Consider the following 16,698-nt stretch of genomic DNA (forward strand, 5'->3'; position numbering starts at 1 on the left):
GTGCTTTCTCAGAAGGAGTCAATCGCCTTCCATGCATCCTTCAGCTTATGTTGGCTGCTTTAGAGGACCTGACTGTGTGCATTGAGCTGGGACTGCCTGTACTTTATATGCCAGGTGCAGCTACAAGAGATTTACTGTAGCCCCAAGAATCTCTAATTGTGAATTCCCTATGCTGAATTGCCAGATGGACATGCGATGTTTTCCTTGAGTTGTGCCGTGCCTTTTCCTGCGGCTCTCCCAGGTCACCCTTCCACGTCAAGCTTGGACCTCCTTATGTAAGTAAGACTTGCCAATATATTGCTTGAAAATAATTGTACCTGTCATCAATTACTACAGCCTGAAAGTACCCCTCAGTGACATTTTCCACCCTAGAAATAAAGATTACTCTGAATACCCTTCAGGCAGATCTGAACTAGTGAGCCGGCTAGTGCGCTGCTTACTCCGTGCCAAGAGGCTGAGCGCACACTTCGCTCTGATGACTATGTCCTAGAGTGTGACATGTCACTTGGTCCATGCTCCTCTCCATGTGTTATCTTGTTTGTGTTCTACAGCATTTGCCCTTGCACAACTATTTTCTACCCTCCTTTCAGAAACAGCCCATCTCAACGTTTCTTCTCACAATTTTTATTTTTCTCTCCTTTTTTCTCTTTCTATTGCCTGTTTGACACTCTCTGTGCATTCCCTTACATCCGCCACCATCTTACTCTTTTTGGTTTATACTTTGTTTCTAGTTTTCAATACATTGTCTCTTGGTGACTCCACACATCAATCCTCCAACTATCTGAAGCCACCACCCTTCAATTCCATTCCACGGCCCTCATTTCACTTACTCCTTCTCTCTTCTACATGCTAGCTTCTTCCTTGATCAGGAGGTGCCCACCCCTCCTTTGTCACCCTTTCCCCATTGCTGTTCCCCTGCTATGTGGGATGACCCCTTCCCACCCTTTCCAGTCTTTTCCTCACCTCCTCCTTTCCTTGTCACCTTCTTGCCATGTCTCCGCTCCTGTGTCCCTATTCTAGCACTTCCCTTAAACCTGTCTTGTGACTGTTTTGTGCAGCAAACTTCATTCCTCTGCCATTCTCCCTTCTTGTAACCTTCCCTGACCCCGCTTTCATGTGCTTCTTCTTTTCAATTGCCTTCCCTGTCTTCTTCTCTAGAGAGTTCAGCTTTGGCTACCCTATCCCTTTAAGGTGAATGTACAGTTTGTGTATACACCACTAGCCCATTAAACCTCTTTCCCAGTCCTCATCAGTTTTGGAAGAGACCAAACCAGAAGCTGCAGGAGATAAAGTTATTTACCCCCGAGAACACAATATGATTGGTATAGCCGGTATTATAATTCAGGTTTCCGGGTTACATGGTTGAAAATTTAGCTATAAAGCTGCATCTAATCACTCAGCCCTGTGCTCAGGTCACAGCAGATGTGAGGCCTGAACTCACATACACGGACACTGTGCCAGAGGTTGTTCCTTGTTGGCCATCTCCTCGGGTAGTTGCTGCCTGTCTAGCTGGCGGAAGTGCTCGATGCCTGGAGCAGCCAACGCGTGCCACGAAAGTAGATATTTTAAATAACCTCAATAGAGGTCGGAGTCAAAGTGCATACGCCTGATACCAGTGAGACTCTAGGTTTAAATTTCCAGCTGCAGCAACCTGTTTTTATACAAGCATGTCAGGTAGTTGTGTGTGATACAAGAAAAGGCGCGTATAGTAAATGTTGTTATCCTGCCAGGTGAGAGAGGGCGATGAGAGTGCTCCTGAGAAGCCTTCCCTGAAGATCCTCCACTCTGTACTCCTGGCCTCCTGGAGATCTCTGCATCATCCGTCTTCAAGCAGTAGGTGCTGTCTTCCATGTCCCGTTAGACCATGCTGTGGGTTTCGGCAGTAGTGCCCTTGCTGGTAGCGTCGCTGCTGAGGCAGAGCTGCTCTCGGGAACACACCAGTGACTCGCCTGAGAAGCTCTGGACAGATATCACGCTGCCCAGGCTCTGCTCATGAGTGGTCCTCGGCTGCGTCTCAATTTCCACCTCTACCTCAAAGTTCACTCCATCTCTGAAAATGAAGCAAAGAGAACTGTTAAAATGAGGATCAGCTGCTGCCTGAAATAGCTGACCTTGGAGACAATTTCTTCATGTCCAGGTATGGTATCTCCTTTCCATCAATGCGTCTTGTTTATGAGGTCTCTGCCTGTCCGTGTGCTTGCTGTCTCACTGATAACACCTTATACATAATGTGCATATGGTAGGCTCCCTTGGGCCCAGGACATCCTGGCCAGGTCATTTATGACAATGTACTTTTCTCTAACAATCGGTCTCCTTCAATGCCCAGGCATTAGCCTTTGGTTAACATGTCCTGGCCAAGTTATCTGTTTGTCAGTGTGTCATAGAAGGCAAATTCTGTCTGTCACAATATCCTGCAGATATAATCCTCTGACAGTCACTGGATTCTCTTGAGGCGGTCTACGTTTGGCAGCGTGTCATGCTCAAGTGATTTTTGTCAGTGTGGCCCACCTATTCATTCTAGGTCTGTCAAGATGCCTTACTGAGGCAATAGACATCTGTCAATGTACCCTCTGCACATGATGTCTAGCAAAATGTCCTTTTGAGATAATCGTCAGGGGCGTAGCTGCAGGGGGATGTTTGGGGCGTTACACCCCCCACCCCCCAATAAATGTATTTTTTGGTAAATAGTTGGGCACAGGTGCTTTGAGTCGGATATGGTGAGTTGCTGTCGGATTTCACCAGGAGTTTTTTCCATACAAACAGACAAAAACACACACACACTCTCTCCCTCTCTGTTTTGAAAGTCTTCACAATCGGTGGTTATTTTACAATATATTGTGTTTTCTCACACTTAGGGGCATATTTACAAGAAAGTGACGCATCATAGATGATACGCCACTTTTCTTGCACCCCCCTACCGGCACCTAATGATGCCATGGTTGCGCCGTATTTATGACGCACCATGGCGGTCTTTAGCACAATAGCGTCAACATTTTTGACACTATTGTGGTGCTTTGCTACACTAGCATCAAAAATGTTGATGCTAGTGAAGCAAAGCAAAGGGAGGCCCATTAAATGGGTGCGTCATTGTAACGCCTGCCCTGAGCAGGGATTAAAAATGATGGAAAAACTGGTGCAGTGAAATGTTGTAAATTTCACTGCGCCATTTTCTAAGGCCTCCCTGCGTCAGAACGCCCCCCTTGCATACATTATGCCTGACGCAGGCATACTGTGGTACAAGGGGTTCCAAAGTGGCACAATTTTTGTAAATATAGTGCAGCAGAAAAGCCACCTTAGCACCCCATTAGCGTCAAACAAAATGATGCAATGACTGCGCTAAGGTGATGCAAGATTTTGTAAATATGCCCTTTAGTACTCCTGACAATCCACAGTCATCTCCCTTTCCACTGTACTTTAGCCCCACTTCTGGGCGCTGCTTCTCGAATAATGTATTTTAACATTATATCCCAGCATGGTTGTTGGAAAATCTGAAGCTCCCACCCCCCACACCCAGTCTTACTGACCAAGCTGCACCCCTTATAATCATTCTTCATCCACTTCATTTGCAAATAATATGGCTCTTGGTAGGGAGTCTGCACCATCAGCCTCAACAGCCTTGGGAGGAAGCCATTTTGCAGACACTTTCTCGATGTCTCCTATAGAGACGGCTGATCATCTCGTCCATTCACTTCACTGCCACATCATACCTCTTGTGTTGTTCCTAAATCCACCTCTGGCTCTAGGCCCACCTCCTCTCACCACTCCAGGCTCACCTGTAGGATGGGTCCTGCGTCTCGCTCAGCATGCTTCCTGCCAGGGCCACGGTGCTTGCTGATTGGCTGTCCTGCTCCTTCCTGTTCCTTCTCTCACGATGCACGCGCCTAGTGCTGTGCAAAGAGGCGGCTTCCATGGAGCTGGTCTCACCAACAACAGAACTCGGGAGCACGGCCCACAGTTCATTCACTGAAAAAGATGAATCGACAAGATGGATCCAGGTCTTGCAATGGTGGCCACTGAAAATATTGTTGCACGAAACAAGAAGATGGGACCATACCAAAACATACTTGCACAATGTTATTTAATGAAAAATCTTATGGAAAATTGTCTTTTTCAAGAATCGTTATACATTTTTGTCTTTTGCAAGAATCGTTGCTAGAATCGTTGCCTGCAGGTGAAGTTGCAAAAATTTTAATTTCTCACAAATATGTTCTACACTTATTTGAATTCTGGACCTAACTGGAAATAATTGTGTACATTTTCTTTAAAAATTAGATCTGAGCTCATAGGAGAATGACATCAATTTTGTTTGAGTGATGATGCATTAACACTTTATAGTCATGAAGTAATCTGTGTATGTTTCTACTTACCAGTTCGATCACCAACCAGGGTACCAGCCCCTTAAGATTACTGGGTAATGGATACAGTGCAAACACCTCTTCTGAACAGTAAGGCCCATAATTATACTTTTTGACGCAAACCTGCGTTAGCACATGTTTGCGTCAAAAAGTATAGTGCCGGGTAGCGCCATTCCAAGACGCCGGCCGGATGCCATATTCATGGAATGGCGCTAGCCGGCACTAATGCCCTGTTAGCGTCCTTGGAAAAGACGCTAACAGGGCTGGGCAGGCTTAGGGGGAACCGGGCTTGTGCGCCAACTTATGGCTCTACACTGTTTAGAGGCAAAAACATTGCCTCAATACAGTGTAGTGCCATTTTCTGGCGCACAATCCCCATGGACATGGCTCCTGTCTTAGTAAAGACAGGAGCCATGCCAACCACCCCAATGGCCATGTCCATGGGACAAATGTCCCCTGGGCATGGCCATTGCGGCCAGCGCCGTGCAGGGGGCCCCAAGTCAGGGCCTCGAGTGGTGTTGATTTAAAAAACAAAAATACTCACCCGGACTTACCTGGGATGGGTACCCCATCCTTAGGTGTCCTCCTGGTGCGGGTGGGGGTGTCCCTGGGACCAGGGAAGGGCACCTGTGGGCAATTTCCATGGTCCTTGAGCATGGAAATCTGCCTACAGGTCCCCTTATGCCTGCCCATACCCAGGCGTTAAATAATGGCGTTAAGCAAGCTTAGCACCATGATTTAAGGCCCCCACCACCTTGTGCTGTATTTTAGCACGGGGGATAAATATGGTGCAAAGGCCATATCGTCCTTTTCTGGACGGGAATGCCTACCTTGCATCTCATTGACGCAAGGAAGGTGTTCACGTCCAGAAAATGACGTAAACTCCATAACTTTGGCACTAGACGTGCCTAGCGCCAAAGTATAAATATGGAGTTAGGTTTGTGCTGAATTAGACTCTAATTCAGCACAAACCGAGTATAAATATGGGCCTAAGTGTCAGATCTCTTGTGGCAATGCCATGTGTAATAATAATAACTTTTATTCGGTATGAAAAAGAAATTCATCCATTACAATAAATAATCTCCAATACATTTGTTAAAATTAGCAATAAAACCATAAATAATAAGAACACCCATCAGGAATAAAAACATATATAACCACATGCATAAGAACAATAAAATAGAAAGATTCATTCTAAAAACTCTACATTGTTACGCCAAGTAATAGCTCCCTTCAGGAATGATCCCAGCCCCTTCCACACCAATACATCTGAGGCCATCTGCAGCCACATAAAAGCAGGACGATATTGCACAAAACCCTTAGGCCTTAGGAGAGGTAATAAAAAACGAGTTCTGAATGGTGCATAAAAAACACAGAACGAAGTAAAATGGGGCAAGGTCTGTTGGGACACCCCATCACAGGGGCAGGGTCTAATAGATCTGTCCCCATACTGACCTAACGGGAAACACAGGTTACTTCTGATGATCCCCAAACGGAAACGGGTTATGAGAGACCTTTCCCTCACATCCTTTATCTCTAAGAGATGGCGCTCAGGGCCTACCCACATCTTTAACATAATGAAATCCCTGATCGATTTTTTCCCTAAGGCCTCCCCCTCCCTCCTGTTCTCCTGGATTCTTAAAAAATTCTCCTTAACCCATTTCTTATCACAGCTGGTCAGGCCTTCAGGATGATCAACCAAATCAGGCCGCCCCAAATCACGAGCCATCTTCCTTATGTGCATCACCCAGGGAATATTCTTTACATTGTCACAAGCCAGACAATCCTTTAAGATATCCCTATTCAGAGTGGCGTGTTCGTTAGTCCAAATTGAGATCCATAGCAGAAGGGGAGCCAACTGAATAGTGTCCTGGACAAACTCAAGCTCCAACTCCAGATGAAGGCTGAAACCAGGGATATTTTGTCCAACTCCCAATAGCCTTCTACAAACCGATTTTCTTCCACCGTAAGGGCTCGGGAGTCCCCATACCCCCAAAGTGCAGCACCATACAGCAGGATGGGGAGGCATTTCTGCCTATAAATTTCAAGCAAAGGCTTGATGGGTTTACTACCTACCCTAACAGCAAAGTCAAAAGTTGCGCCAACTGCTGCATGAAAAAGCGCACCCCTTCTGGCAATACAAGGTTTCCAAGATCCTTTCTCATCAAAAATAATCCCTAGGTATGGAAACTCATGGACCCTACTAATAATTTGATCCTCCACCCTTAGCTCCCCCACCATACTCAGGGGTTTTCCACACACCATAAAATGAGATTTCTTAAAATTGACCTCTAAACCCAAAGCTGACATAAAGGAGGCATAAGCTCTAACTATTTCCCGGAGACCATTCATAGTACGGGCCATGAGGACTGCGTCATCCGCGTACGTTAGCACAGGGATATCAGTACCATTCACCTTTGGAACATCCCTACAATGTTTCATCAGAAAATCAGACAATCCATTTGTATATAGAAGGAACAAAGTACGAGCCAGAACACACCCCTGGCGCACACCCCTTGAAAACTTAAAGGCCTCTGAGCATTCCCCATTCGACCCCACCCTCACATTTGCAACCATCCCAGAATGTAGATATCGGAGCAACTCTACAATATTAGGATCCAGCCCTAACTGATTTAATCTCTCCCATAATATAGACCGGTTCACCTTATCAAAGGCACAGCTAAGATCCATAAAAGCAAGATAGAGCGTGCCTTTCCTAGCCTGCGTGTATTTGCCGATCAGCATCAGTAGGTTGAGACATTGGTCTCGCGTGCCAAGGCCTTCCCTGAAACCATACTGGTCCCGGCTTAAGATATCATTCCCTATCATCCAGGACTCCATACGCCTTAAAATAATCCGTCCCAGAATCTTCACCGAAGAGTCCAGTAGAGAAATAGGGCGGTAGGACTTAGGATCATTTCGGTCGCCCTTTTTAAACACTGGGACAATACATGCCAGTCTCCAAGAGGCAGGGGTACCCACAGTAACTGCTGCATTAAGGACATTTAAGAGAACAGGTGCCCATAACTGGGGGTTCGATTTATACAAGTCCATAGGGATCGAATCCGGGCCCGGAGCTTTATTGCTCGCACTACTCTGTATCGCATCCATAACCTCCTGGAGCGAGAACCTAATTGCTAGGTTAGGAGCCATCTCATACTCGTTCTCCCGGTTATTTCTTAGGGGAGAACCCTCAAAAATACTACAAAAGTGAATTACCCATGCTTCCGGAGCGATGTTACAGCCAAGGCCCTCAGTTGTATCTGTTCCAAAGGAACCTCTATTTACCACTTTCCAAAACAGGCCAGGATCCTTCAGAGCTATGGCACGTTCTAATTCTTCCCAGGCTTTATCTTTATGTTTTATCTTGCTATCCCTCAGGGCCCTCTTATATTTCATTCTAGCTTCTTTTACGAGGACCCAATCTCTAGGGTGTTTCTTAGTGGCCATCTTCAGGTTTGCCCTTGCAACATAGCAGGTCTTATCGTACCAACCACAATTACGTTTGCTAGGTTGGCTGCTTACTGAGAAAAGGCAGTCTCTCACTGCTGCATTTACTCTTGTTATTGCATTCATAACAGTTTTAGGATTAGGAGCCTCTATCAAGAGTGTGTCCATAAATAAATTTAAATTTTCCCCCACCACTCTTTCTACCACTTTTAGGGAATCCACTTGCTTCCACCCAAGCCGCCTACCCTGGTCCTTTATCTCCACTACTACCAGCCTACCTCATCCTAAATTACGTAGGGCCCCAGGGAGTTTAAAGGATACTATAAGGGGATTATGATCACTGAAACTCTCACCCAGCACCTCCCCCCCAGTCACCAGGTCTTTCAAAGGTGGAGACATAAAAATATAGTCAATAGTGGATTCAGATCCTCTTCCCACATACGTTGGGAGTTGATGAGTGCCAACGGCTTCTATATCACACACATTCAGAAGGCCCATCTTCCTGAGTTCCTTGATTAGAACCCTCCCTCTGGAGTCCTGCTGACCATCCACTGAATAATCCTCGCAGTCAAAAATAAAGGGATTAACCACAGTACTGAGCCCCCCCAACTTAGCATTAAAGTCTCCAGAGACAATAACACAGAATTCTAACCCCATCTCCTCCATTCTGAGTTTCAAAACCTGAAGAACGGAGAACAGGGCCCCAATTTGGCATCCCATATCCCACACAGCGTTATAAAAGTTAACCAGTAAAATGTTAAAATTATTAGAGAAAATTACCCATACCATCAATATACCTTGGTGATTGCAGTTAATTTGAAAAGCACCTACTATCTTAGAGAGGCGGATTAGGGTAACCAAGCCACCTTTTGAGCGGCCACCAAGAGACTTCACAGCTGGAATTGCAAATCTGTGGTACCCATCGCACACAGACAACCCCTCTGACCAGGTTTCCTGAAGCATGATCACATCAAAATTAGTCACACACCTAATCCACGTCTGATCAGATAACTTAGCATCATAGCCCGCAATATTCCATGAGATAAGTTTACACTGTGGGGGCACCTCTTCTCGTATAGCCAGGGTCTTGGCGCATTGTCAGTCCACTCCTTCCAACAACAGGTGATAGTAGAACAACTCCTTAGGACTAGTAAGCGGTAGACGTGCTACAACACCTCAGGCGGTGCCGCGCTCTAAGGCGTTCGTGGGTACGGCACCAGTAAACAATCTGAACAACTACGAACTCACATATTTGTGGGTACTCACAAACATTTTGCATATAGTTTCATGCCCCATGGGCTTTAGATATACTCCTTTTAAGGGCAGGAGTAAATGGACATTTCAAGATGGAAATGGTGAGAAAGCTCCCCACCTACACCCCCTAAAAAATTGATAGGGATACACAGGAATGGAAAAAAGGGAAAAAAGACTACAAGTACATGTGCAGTTTGTGTTATATTTTCGTAAGTGGAAATGTGTACCTCACAGTTCTCCTTACATCGAAATAGTTATACATCTGATGATCTGAATATTCCTGGAAGGCTTTGAAAAGGTTCAAACAATTGGAAATGTACCCGTAATACATGCATAATCACACAGAAGAACATTTCTGTTTTTCTTCAGGTACTTTGTGAGTGAGGTTCTATCTACTCAAAGTTCAAAAGCAAACCAACAAGAGAGTCATTTTATCTTCCGACACAAATTTTAATGGTTGGAATCTTGCAACCACTTCATCATGTCGTAGGTCCCTTCTTGTGTCATCTGGATGTCGCGTGGCGCGGATGGTAGCTTCTGCTACCGCTGTTATTTTGGTGAAATGACACCTGCACAAATTCTCACTCAGTGCACAATCCAGGCTAATGTTTGAATCTAAGGTCGTCCCTCAAACCTAACAAAGTGAACTGATTACAGTGTACCAATCTTGGTATCAGTTGCATCTTTATAGTTTATGAAGTGAACATTGTGTACTTTGTAGGTAATTCTCCCCTTCTCCATCCATTAAATGAGATCACAGAATGTATAACTCATGTTTAATGTTTGCTGTACTTGGCTGGCACAGATAATACCCAAGTGGGTGTTATATTGCTTTCTATCATTTGAAAAAAAACCTTTATTGTAATGCATTTGTTAGACTTCAGTTACTCTAGTATTCTTGTTTCCTTATAGCCACTGGAGAGTTATTTCCAAAGGCAGTCTGTAGATCTCCTCAACTCCAGCTCCAAGGAAGCTGGACGTAAGCCCAAAGCCTTCATTATGCCAGATTGGCCAATGTAATACCTGAAATTCCAAGAAATGTCAATGAGATCCACCTGATGCCAACAGAATGCCTGGAGTGCCCATAACACGGCAAGAATGGTTACCTTATTTCAGGCATCTGACATTTATGGATGTAAGGCAAGGGAGGGTCTATATATGATAGGGCAAGCCCACCTGTCACTCATTTATCATGAACCCATCACCAAGCTGCATTGAAATCTACCTATGTCAATAACTCAGATTGAGAAATAGCTTGTATTGCAAATAATACTTCACGCATCTGCCCTGGCTAAGACTCCTGTATGATAGATGTGATTGTTACTGAATTTAATGGTACTCCTGTTAGCTGTCTCTCTAAGAGAGTAGGTTGGGCCTGCATTGTAGAGATTCATACCTGTTACCCGCAGATCAAAGAATGGTTTGCTTGTGAGCTTTCAATGCATTAACCTTCCCACCGGATATAGACGCGTTTGTCTGTTCTTCCATGAAGTTTACCTAAGGCCCACCAGCATGCACCCACATGCGTCACAACACATCGGCGGCCACTTTCACTTTTTTTTAAATCTTTGATTTTCAACAGTGTCAATGGCAATGTTAGACCGGTAAAATAAAAAGCATTGGCGCTGTTGGCTTTGCCAATGCTTGTTCTCCTTACCTTTCTTTTTTTCTTTTGTTGCTTCTTTCTTTCCTTCCTCCCTCCATCACTTGGTTTGTAAAAGAAATCATAGGGCTGGGACTTATCCTAGTCATTCATTATTGTCCAGTGTCTGTGGCCCTTCTCCTCTCACATGTACACACATGTCCTATGTAGGAGGGAAAGCTCCAGCGCCCAATCGACTCTCCAATATGACAGGGAAGAGTATTTATTGAACTACTGCAACATCCAGGGTGTGAGTCTCAGTTGATATTGAAAAACAAATACGAGCAGAAGGGGGGGAGGGGCTTGACCATATTGGTCCACGTGACGTGGACATCACCTTCATAGTGTGAGAGGAATTAAGTCTTGGCTCAATTCATTTGGACCAGCTGTGCCAATACACCTGATGGGGACGGTCTGTAAAAGCAAAGTCTAGGACTCAAACATAAATGTATCCCAGTAACATCTCCTTACCTTGCTGGTCCTCCTCTCAGACACGTTTAGGACCACCTCGGCACCTTCGGAGGTTCGAGTGGTTCTAAAACTGAGAAGACTGCTGGCTGCTTGGAGTGTACTTACGCTTTGTGAGGTTGTCCAGTTCCATCATGCCGAGGTCGCTCGAGTTGCCACGGTTGTTTCGGCATCGCCACCTGCTCCGACAGATGGAGAGTGTCACTACGCCATAGACATACGTGAGCATCAGCGGGACCCCAACGCCTATTAAAAAAAGTACATAATTACACCAGGAACAGTGCACAACAGAGCCCATAGCTAGAGTGGTCATGCCAGAAAAATCTTTTTGAAACCTTATATTAGTTTTTTTTAACAACCAGGCAATCTGATCAAAGGAGAGGATGGTGTTATGTCCTTGTCGTTAGTCCTTTATCTTTGCCTACAAGAGTGTGTGGTGTGTGTGGAATGTAAGGTGTTTGTATACCACATCTGTAAGTTGAGGGTATCCCGCCAGGAAATCCTTGGCGGAAATGGGATCATTATCCCACCGCCGGTCCCGCCTTCCCCGCCAGGTCGAATGTGCCTACCGTCGACCCGGCAGTCGAGTCTGGCCTGGCGGTTGGTAGTAGTGAAGTTCACTACTGTGTTCAGAATATGGCGGGGTGGACCGCCATGCTGTTGGCGGTAATGACCGCCACTGCCGGTGTGGCGGTCCTTACCGCCATATTCATAATGACCACCTATATCTTGTAGTCCTCTGTCTCCAGATCTCTTTCACATATGTTTGCTAAGACTGGGTGGTCACATATGAAAAAGTACATGATACAAGAGGCTGCGCAATAGGAACGCAGGTATAGACAAGACAATTTGAAGAAACTCAATGCACTAAACATAAGCTATGATACATTTCCAAGATCACACATTCCCAAGATTCCTTATCTATAGTATATTTGCATAGCTATAACACTAACTTTAGGATAGTTTGAAATTGAAAGCTGGTGATCTGGATATGTGATTACAAAAACAGAAAGCTACATTTATGGATTTTAGTACTTAGGAAAGCAAGAAATGTTCCTCGTTTTAATAGAGCAACGAGTGAGAGAGACGATAAACTACAAGAAAGAAAAATACATTTAAAAATGGTTTAAAAATAAAAGCTGTTGCTTTTTATAAATGTGGTGTATGCTTGTGAGGGAAGTGTCTAGATGTTCTTACAACTCTCCAGTCTATTTAAAGCCAAAGGATTGTGAGGAATTGGCAGCAGAATTTCTCAAACAGTGTAATCATTTCTTACCCACCATTAATCTACAATCAAAAGCTTAGCTCCAGTCTTGTCAAAGGCAGAGAAGCAATTTTCAAATGCCACGATGGATGGCTTCACAGGAACCATCCATCCATGCATTTATTCAGGAACAAGGAAGTATTTCCCCTACCTGCAGCCTGCCTTCACAATAACAAGACATGGTACAAGGCTGGATGAGAACTGTCTCTGGTCCATGAATGAGTGGATGGCTTTGCTCCACTGGTCTGTGCTTGGAATCATGTCGGACATTCCAACAGACTTTTTCTCCCAAGACTGAAAACAAGAATGTAAGTTATGATCTAATGTTTCAACCCAGTACTAGAAATGAGATGGCCAACCAAAATGACCAAAAACTAACCCCTTGCCCAAGATGGGCCACTCACATAAAACACCTAACATCAACACAGGAAGTTAGTCTGCCAAAAAATGAGCATTTCCACACTAAACAACAACTGCACCTTGAAGAAAGGCCATGATTTCAGATGGCCATCAGAAGCATAGCCTCCCGAGAAGCTACAGTGTTCTCCAAGAACACGTGCTCAAAGACCAGTGCCTATCCCTGGGCCCGTTGACCAACCACAGTGCAAGCGTCTCTAAAAAGATAGTCAGAGATCAGAAATGAAAGATCCAGGACACGTCACACCTATTAAAGTACAATGCTCACGTTACGCATTACATGCTTGTTATCAGTATTAGGTCTACAAACCTGGACCCAAAAATGTGATAATAGGAAGCTGCAATCTGTGGATACACCCAAGAAAACATCTGCCACAATTGACTGAAAACATGGATGTCTTGAGATTCGTCAAGTTGTCGATGAGCCCCCTCATATGGCTAGGACCACATCAACGGCATATTTTCAAAGTAACAAATGGAACAGGGAAACCCTCAGACCATTCCACCTATCCAATGTGAAATATACTTCATGCCCCACAGCAAGACCAAAACTGGTGCTGGATGGATGTCTTTACGGGTGAGTAGTTGGTTTGTTGTGTTTGTTTTCGGGATGGGACTGTGTCTCCCAACAATGTCTTGGGCATTGGAACCTACAAAAAGTGACAGGTGGAGTGCGGGCCACAGAGAGATTAATGCACTGTGTTATTTTGTAGACCTTTTCTGTTGGTGGATATCTGCGAGCTGATGGCATTTATGTGACGTCTGAGGGGCATGGACGTCAGTACTGGCAAAACCAAGGGGCAGATTTAAGAGCCCCTTGCGCCACTTTAGCGCCGTCTTAGTGTAATTGTTTTGATGCTAAGGTGGCCTTTTCACCACACCATATCTACAGTGGCGCAATGCATGCATTGTGCCACTTTGTAACCCTTTGTGCCACGAAATGCATGCACCACACATAATGTATGAAAAAGGAGCGTTCCATCGCAAGGAGGCCCGCAAAAATGACGCAATGAAATGTACAAGATTTCATTGCGCCATTTTTGGTGTCATTTTTAGCACCTGCTGAAAGCAGCCGTTAAAATGACGCACACATTGGAATCAATGGGCCGCCTTGCATGTTTCTCCACCAGCGTCAAAATTATTTACGCTAGTGGAGCAAAGCATCACAATAGCGTCAACAATTTTGATGCTATCGTTCCTAATTCCGTCATGGTGCGCCATATCATAAATACGGCGCACACATGGTGGCATTAGGGGAGTGCAAGGGGGGGGAGTGCAAGAAAAGTGGCACTACATTGGATGCAGCGCCACTTTCCCAAAATTTGACCGAAACTCTTGGTTTGTTCTGCAGTTAATATACTACGTGGCTTTCAGTGAGAAGGTAGCAACATCTCTTTGGCCACTTTTTTGCACTATGTAAAAGTTATTGACATTTTGACATTTTGATGGGTGGTGTGTGTGTCTATGTGAGTGTGCTTAAAGCTTCAGTTTGTCACCTCTTCTTTATTCTTCAAGTGACCCTCTCCTTGCTTTCTGTCCGCTGCACGCCTCCCCTGCCTGTCTGAGTACAGTCCACTCTAAGCCATGTACATATTTGCCTTACTCTCTATTATTGTATTTCAGCATATTGGCCACATCTCATCCCACGACGTGTCCTTCTTTGGAAGCCGCACCCTGCACCCTAGCAATACCTAATCTCCTCTAGCTCATCTACTAATCCCATCTACATGGACTTCTACTACGCAGATCCAATAAGATAAAACACATACATGAGATGTGCAGATCGAAGTGGTGGGTGGTCCATTAAACCCAACCCAATGCTGCTCCCATTTAGGAAAAGACTTCAAGACTTACATCTTCAAAGAACACTATATCACAATGCATTAACTGTTCGAAAGTCCACCTACCACTCTTATCAGTCGTTGACCGTAAGAAACCATCTACCTCTCTTATCACTCGTTGACCGTAAGAAACCATCTACCTCTCTTATCAGTCGTTGACCGTAAGAAACCATCTACCTCTCTTATCAGTCGTTGACCGTAAGAAACCATCTACCTCTCTTATCACTCGTTGACCGTAAGAAACCATCTACCACTCTTATCACTCATTGGCCGTAAGAAACCATCTACCTCTCTTATCACTCGTTGACCGTAAGAAACCATCTACCTCTCTTATCACTCGTTGACCGTAAGAAACCATCTACCTCTCTTATCACTCGTTGACCGTAAGAAACCATCTACCTCTCTTATCACTTGTTGGCGGTAAGAAACCATCTACCTCTCTTATCACTCGTTGACCGTAAGAAACCATCTACCTCTCTTATCACTCGTTGACCGTAAGAAACCATCTACCTCTCTTATCACTCGTTGGCGGTAAGAAACCATCTACCTCTCTTATCAGTCGTTGGCGGTAAGAAACCATCTACCTCTCTTATCAGTCATTGACCGTAAGAAACCATCTACCTCTCTTATCACTCGTTGACCGTAAGAAACCATCTACCTCTCTTATCACTCGTTGACCGTAAGAAACCATCTACCTCTCTTATCACTCGTTGACCGTAAGAAACCATCTACCTCTCTTATCACTCGTTGGCGGTAAGAAACCATCTACCTCTCTTATCACTCGTTGACCGTAAGAAACCATCTACCTCTCTTATCACTCGTTGACCGTAAGAAACCATCTACCTCTCTTATCACTCGTTGGCGGTAAGAAACCATCTACCTCTCTTATCACTCGTTGACCGTAAGAAACCATCTACCTCTCTTATCACTCGTTGACCGTAAGAAACCATCTACCTCTCTTATCACTCGTTGGTGGTAAGAAACCATCTACCTCTCTTATCAGTCGTTGGCGGTAAGAAACCATCTACCTCTCTTATCAGTTGTTGACCGTAAGAAACCATCTACCTCTCTTATCACTCGTTGACCGTAAGAAACCATCTACCTCTCTTATCACTCGTTGACCGTAAGAAACCATCTACCTCTCTTATCACTCGTTGACCGTAAGAAACCATCTACCTCTCTTATCACTCGTTGACCGTAAGAAACCATCTACCTCTCTTATCACTCGTTGGCGGTAAGAAACCATCTACCTCTCTTATCACTCGTTGACCGTAAGAAACCATCTACCTCTCTTATCACTCGTTGACCGTAAGAAACCATCTACCTCTCTTATCACTCGTTGGCGGTAAGAAACCATCTACCTCTCTTATCAGTCGTTGGCGGTAAGAAACCATCTACCTCTCTTATCAGTCATTGACCGTAAGAAACCATCTACCTCTCTTATCACTCGTTGACCGTAAGAAACCATCTACCTCTCTTATCACTCGTTGACCGTAAGAAACCATCTACCTCTCTTATCACTCGTTGACCGTAAGAAACCATCTACCTCTCTTATCACTCGTTGGCGGTAAGAAACCATCTACCTCTCTTATCACTCGTTGACCGTAAGAAACCATCTACCTCTCTTATCACTCGTTGACCGTAAGAAACCATCTACCTCTCTTATCACTCGTTGGCGGTAAGAAACCATCTACCTCTCTTATCACTCGTTGACCGTAAGAAACCATCTACCTCTCTTATCACTCGTTGACCGTAAGAAACCATCTACCTCTCTTATCACTCGTTGGTGGTAAGAAACCATCTACCTCTCTTATCAGTCGTTGGCGGTAAGAAACCATCTACCTCTCTTATCAGTTGTTGACCGTAAGAAACCATCTACCTCTCTTATCACTCGTTGACCGTAAGAAACCATCTACCTCTCTTATCACTCGTTGACCGTAAGAAACCATCTACCTCTCTTATCACTCGTTGACCGTAAGAAACCATCTACCTCTCTTATCACTCGTT

At 44.8% G+C, this 16,698-nt stretch overlaps 1 protein-coding gene across 1 annotated transcript in view; it reads right to left on the bottom strand.

Moving 5' to 3' along the window:
• Positions 1-616: 616 nt before the first annotated feature.
• The window catches only part of LOC138295344 (E3 ubiquitin-protein ligase RNF19A-like), a 313,219-nt gene continuing 297,137 nt past the window's right edge, over positions 617-16,698 (bottom strand). Inside the window, exons 7-9 of the mRNA XM_069233576.1 lie at positions 11,278-11,415; positions 3,774-3,963; positions 617-2,050 (exon numbers count right to left, since the gene is read on the bottom strand). Of these exons, the coding sequence (XP_069089677.1) occupies positions 1,858-2,050; positions 3,774-3,963; positions 11,278-11,415 (521 nt within the window). The 3' untranslated portion in view covers positions 617-1,857. The remainder of the gene's footprint in view (positions 2,051-3,773; positions 3,964-11,277; positions 11,416-16,698) is intronic.

Source organism: Pleurodeles waltl, chromosome 5 (genome assembly GCF_031143425.1).
Source record: "Pleurodeles waltl isolate 20211129_DDA chromosome 5, aPleWal1.hap1.20221129, whole genome shotgun sequence".
Taxonomy (NCBI): Eukaryota; Metazoa; Chordata; class Amphibia; order Caudata; family Salamandridae; genus Pleurodeles; species Pleurodeles waltl.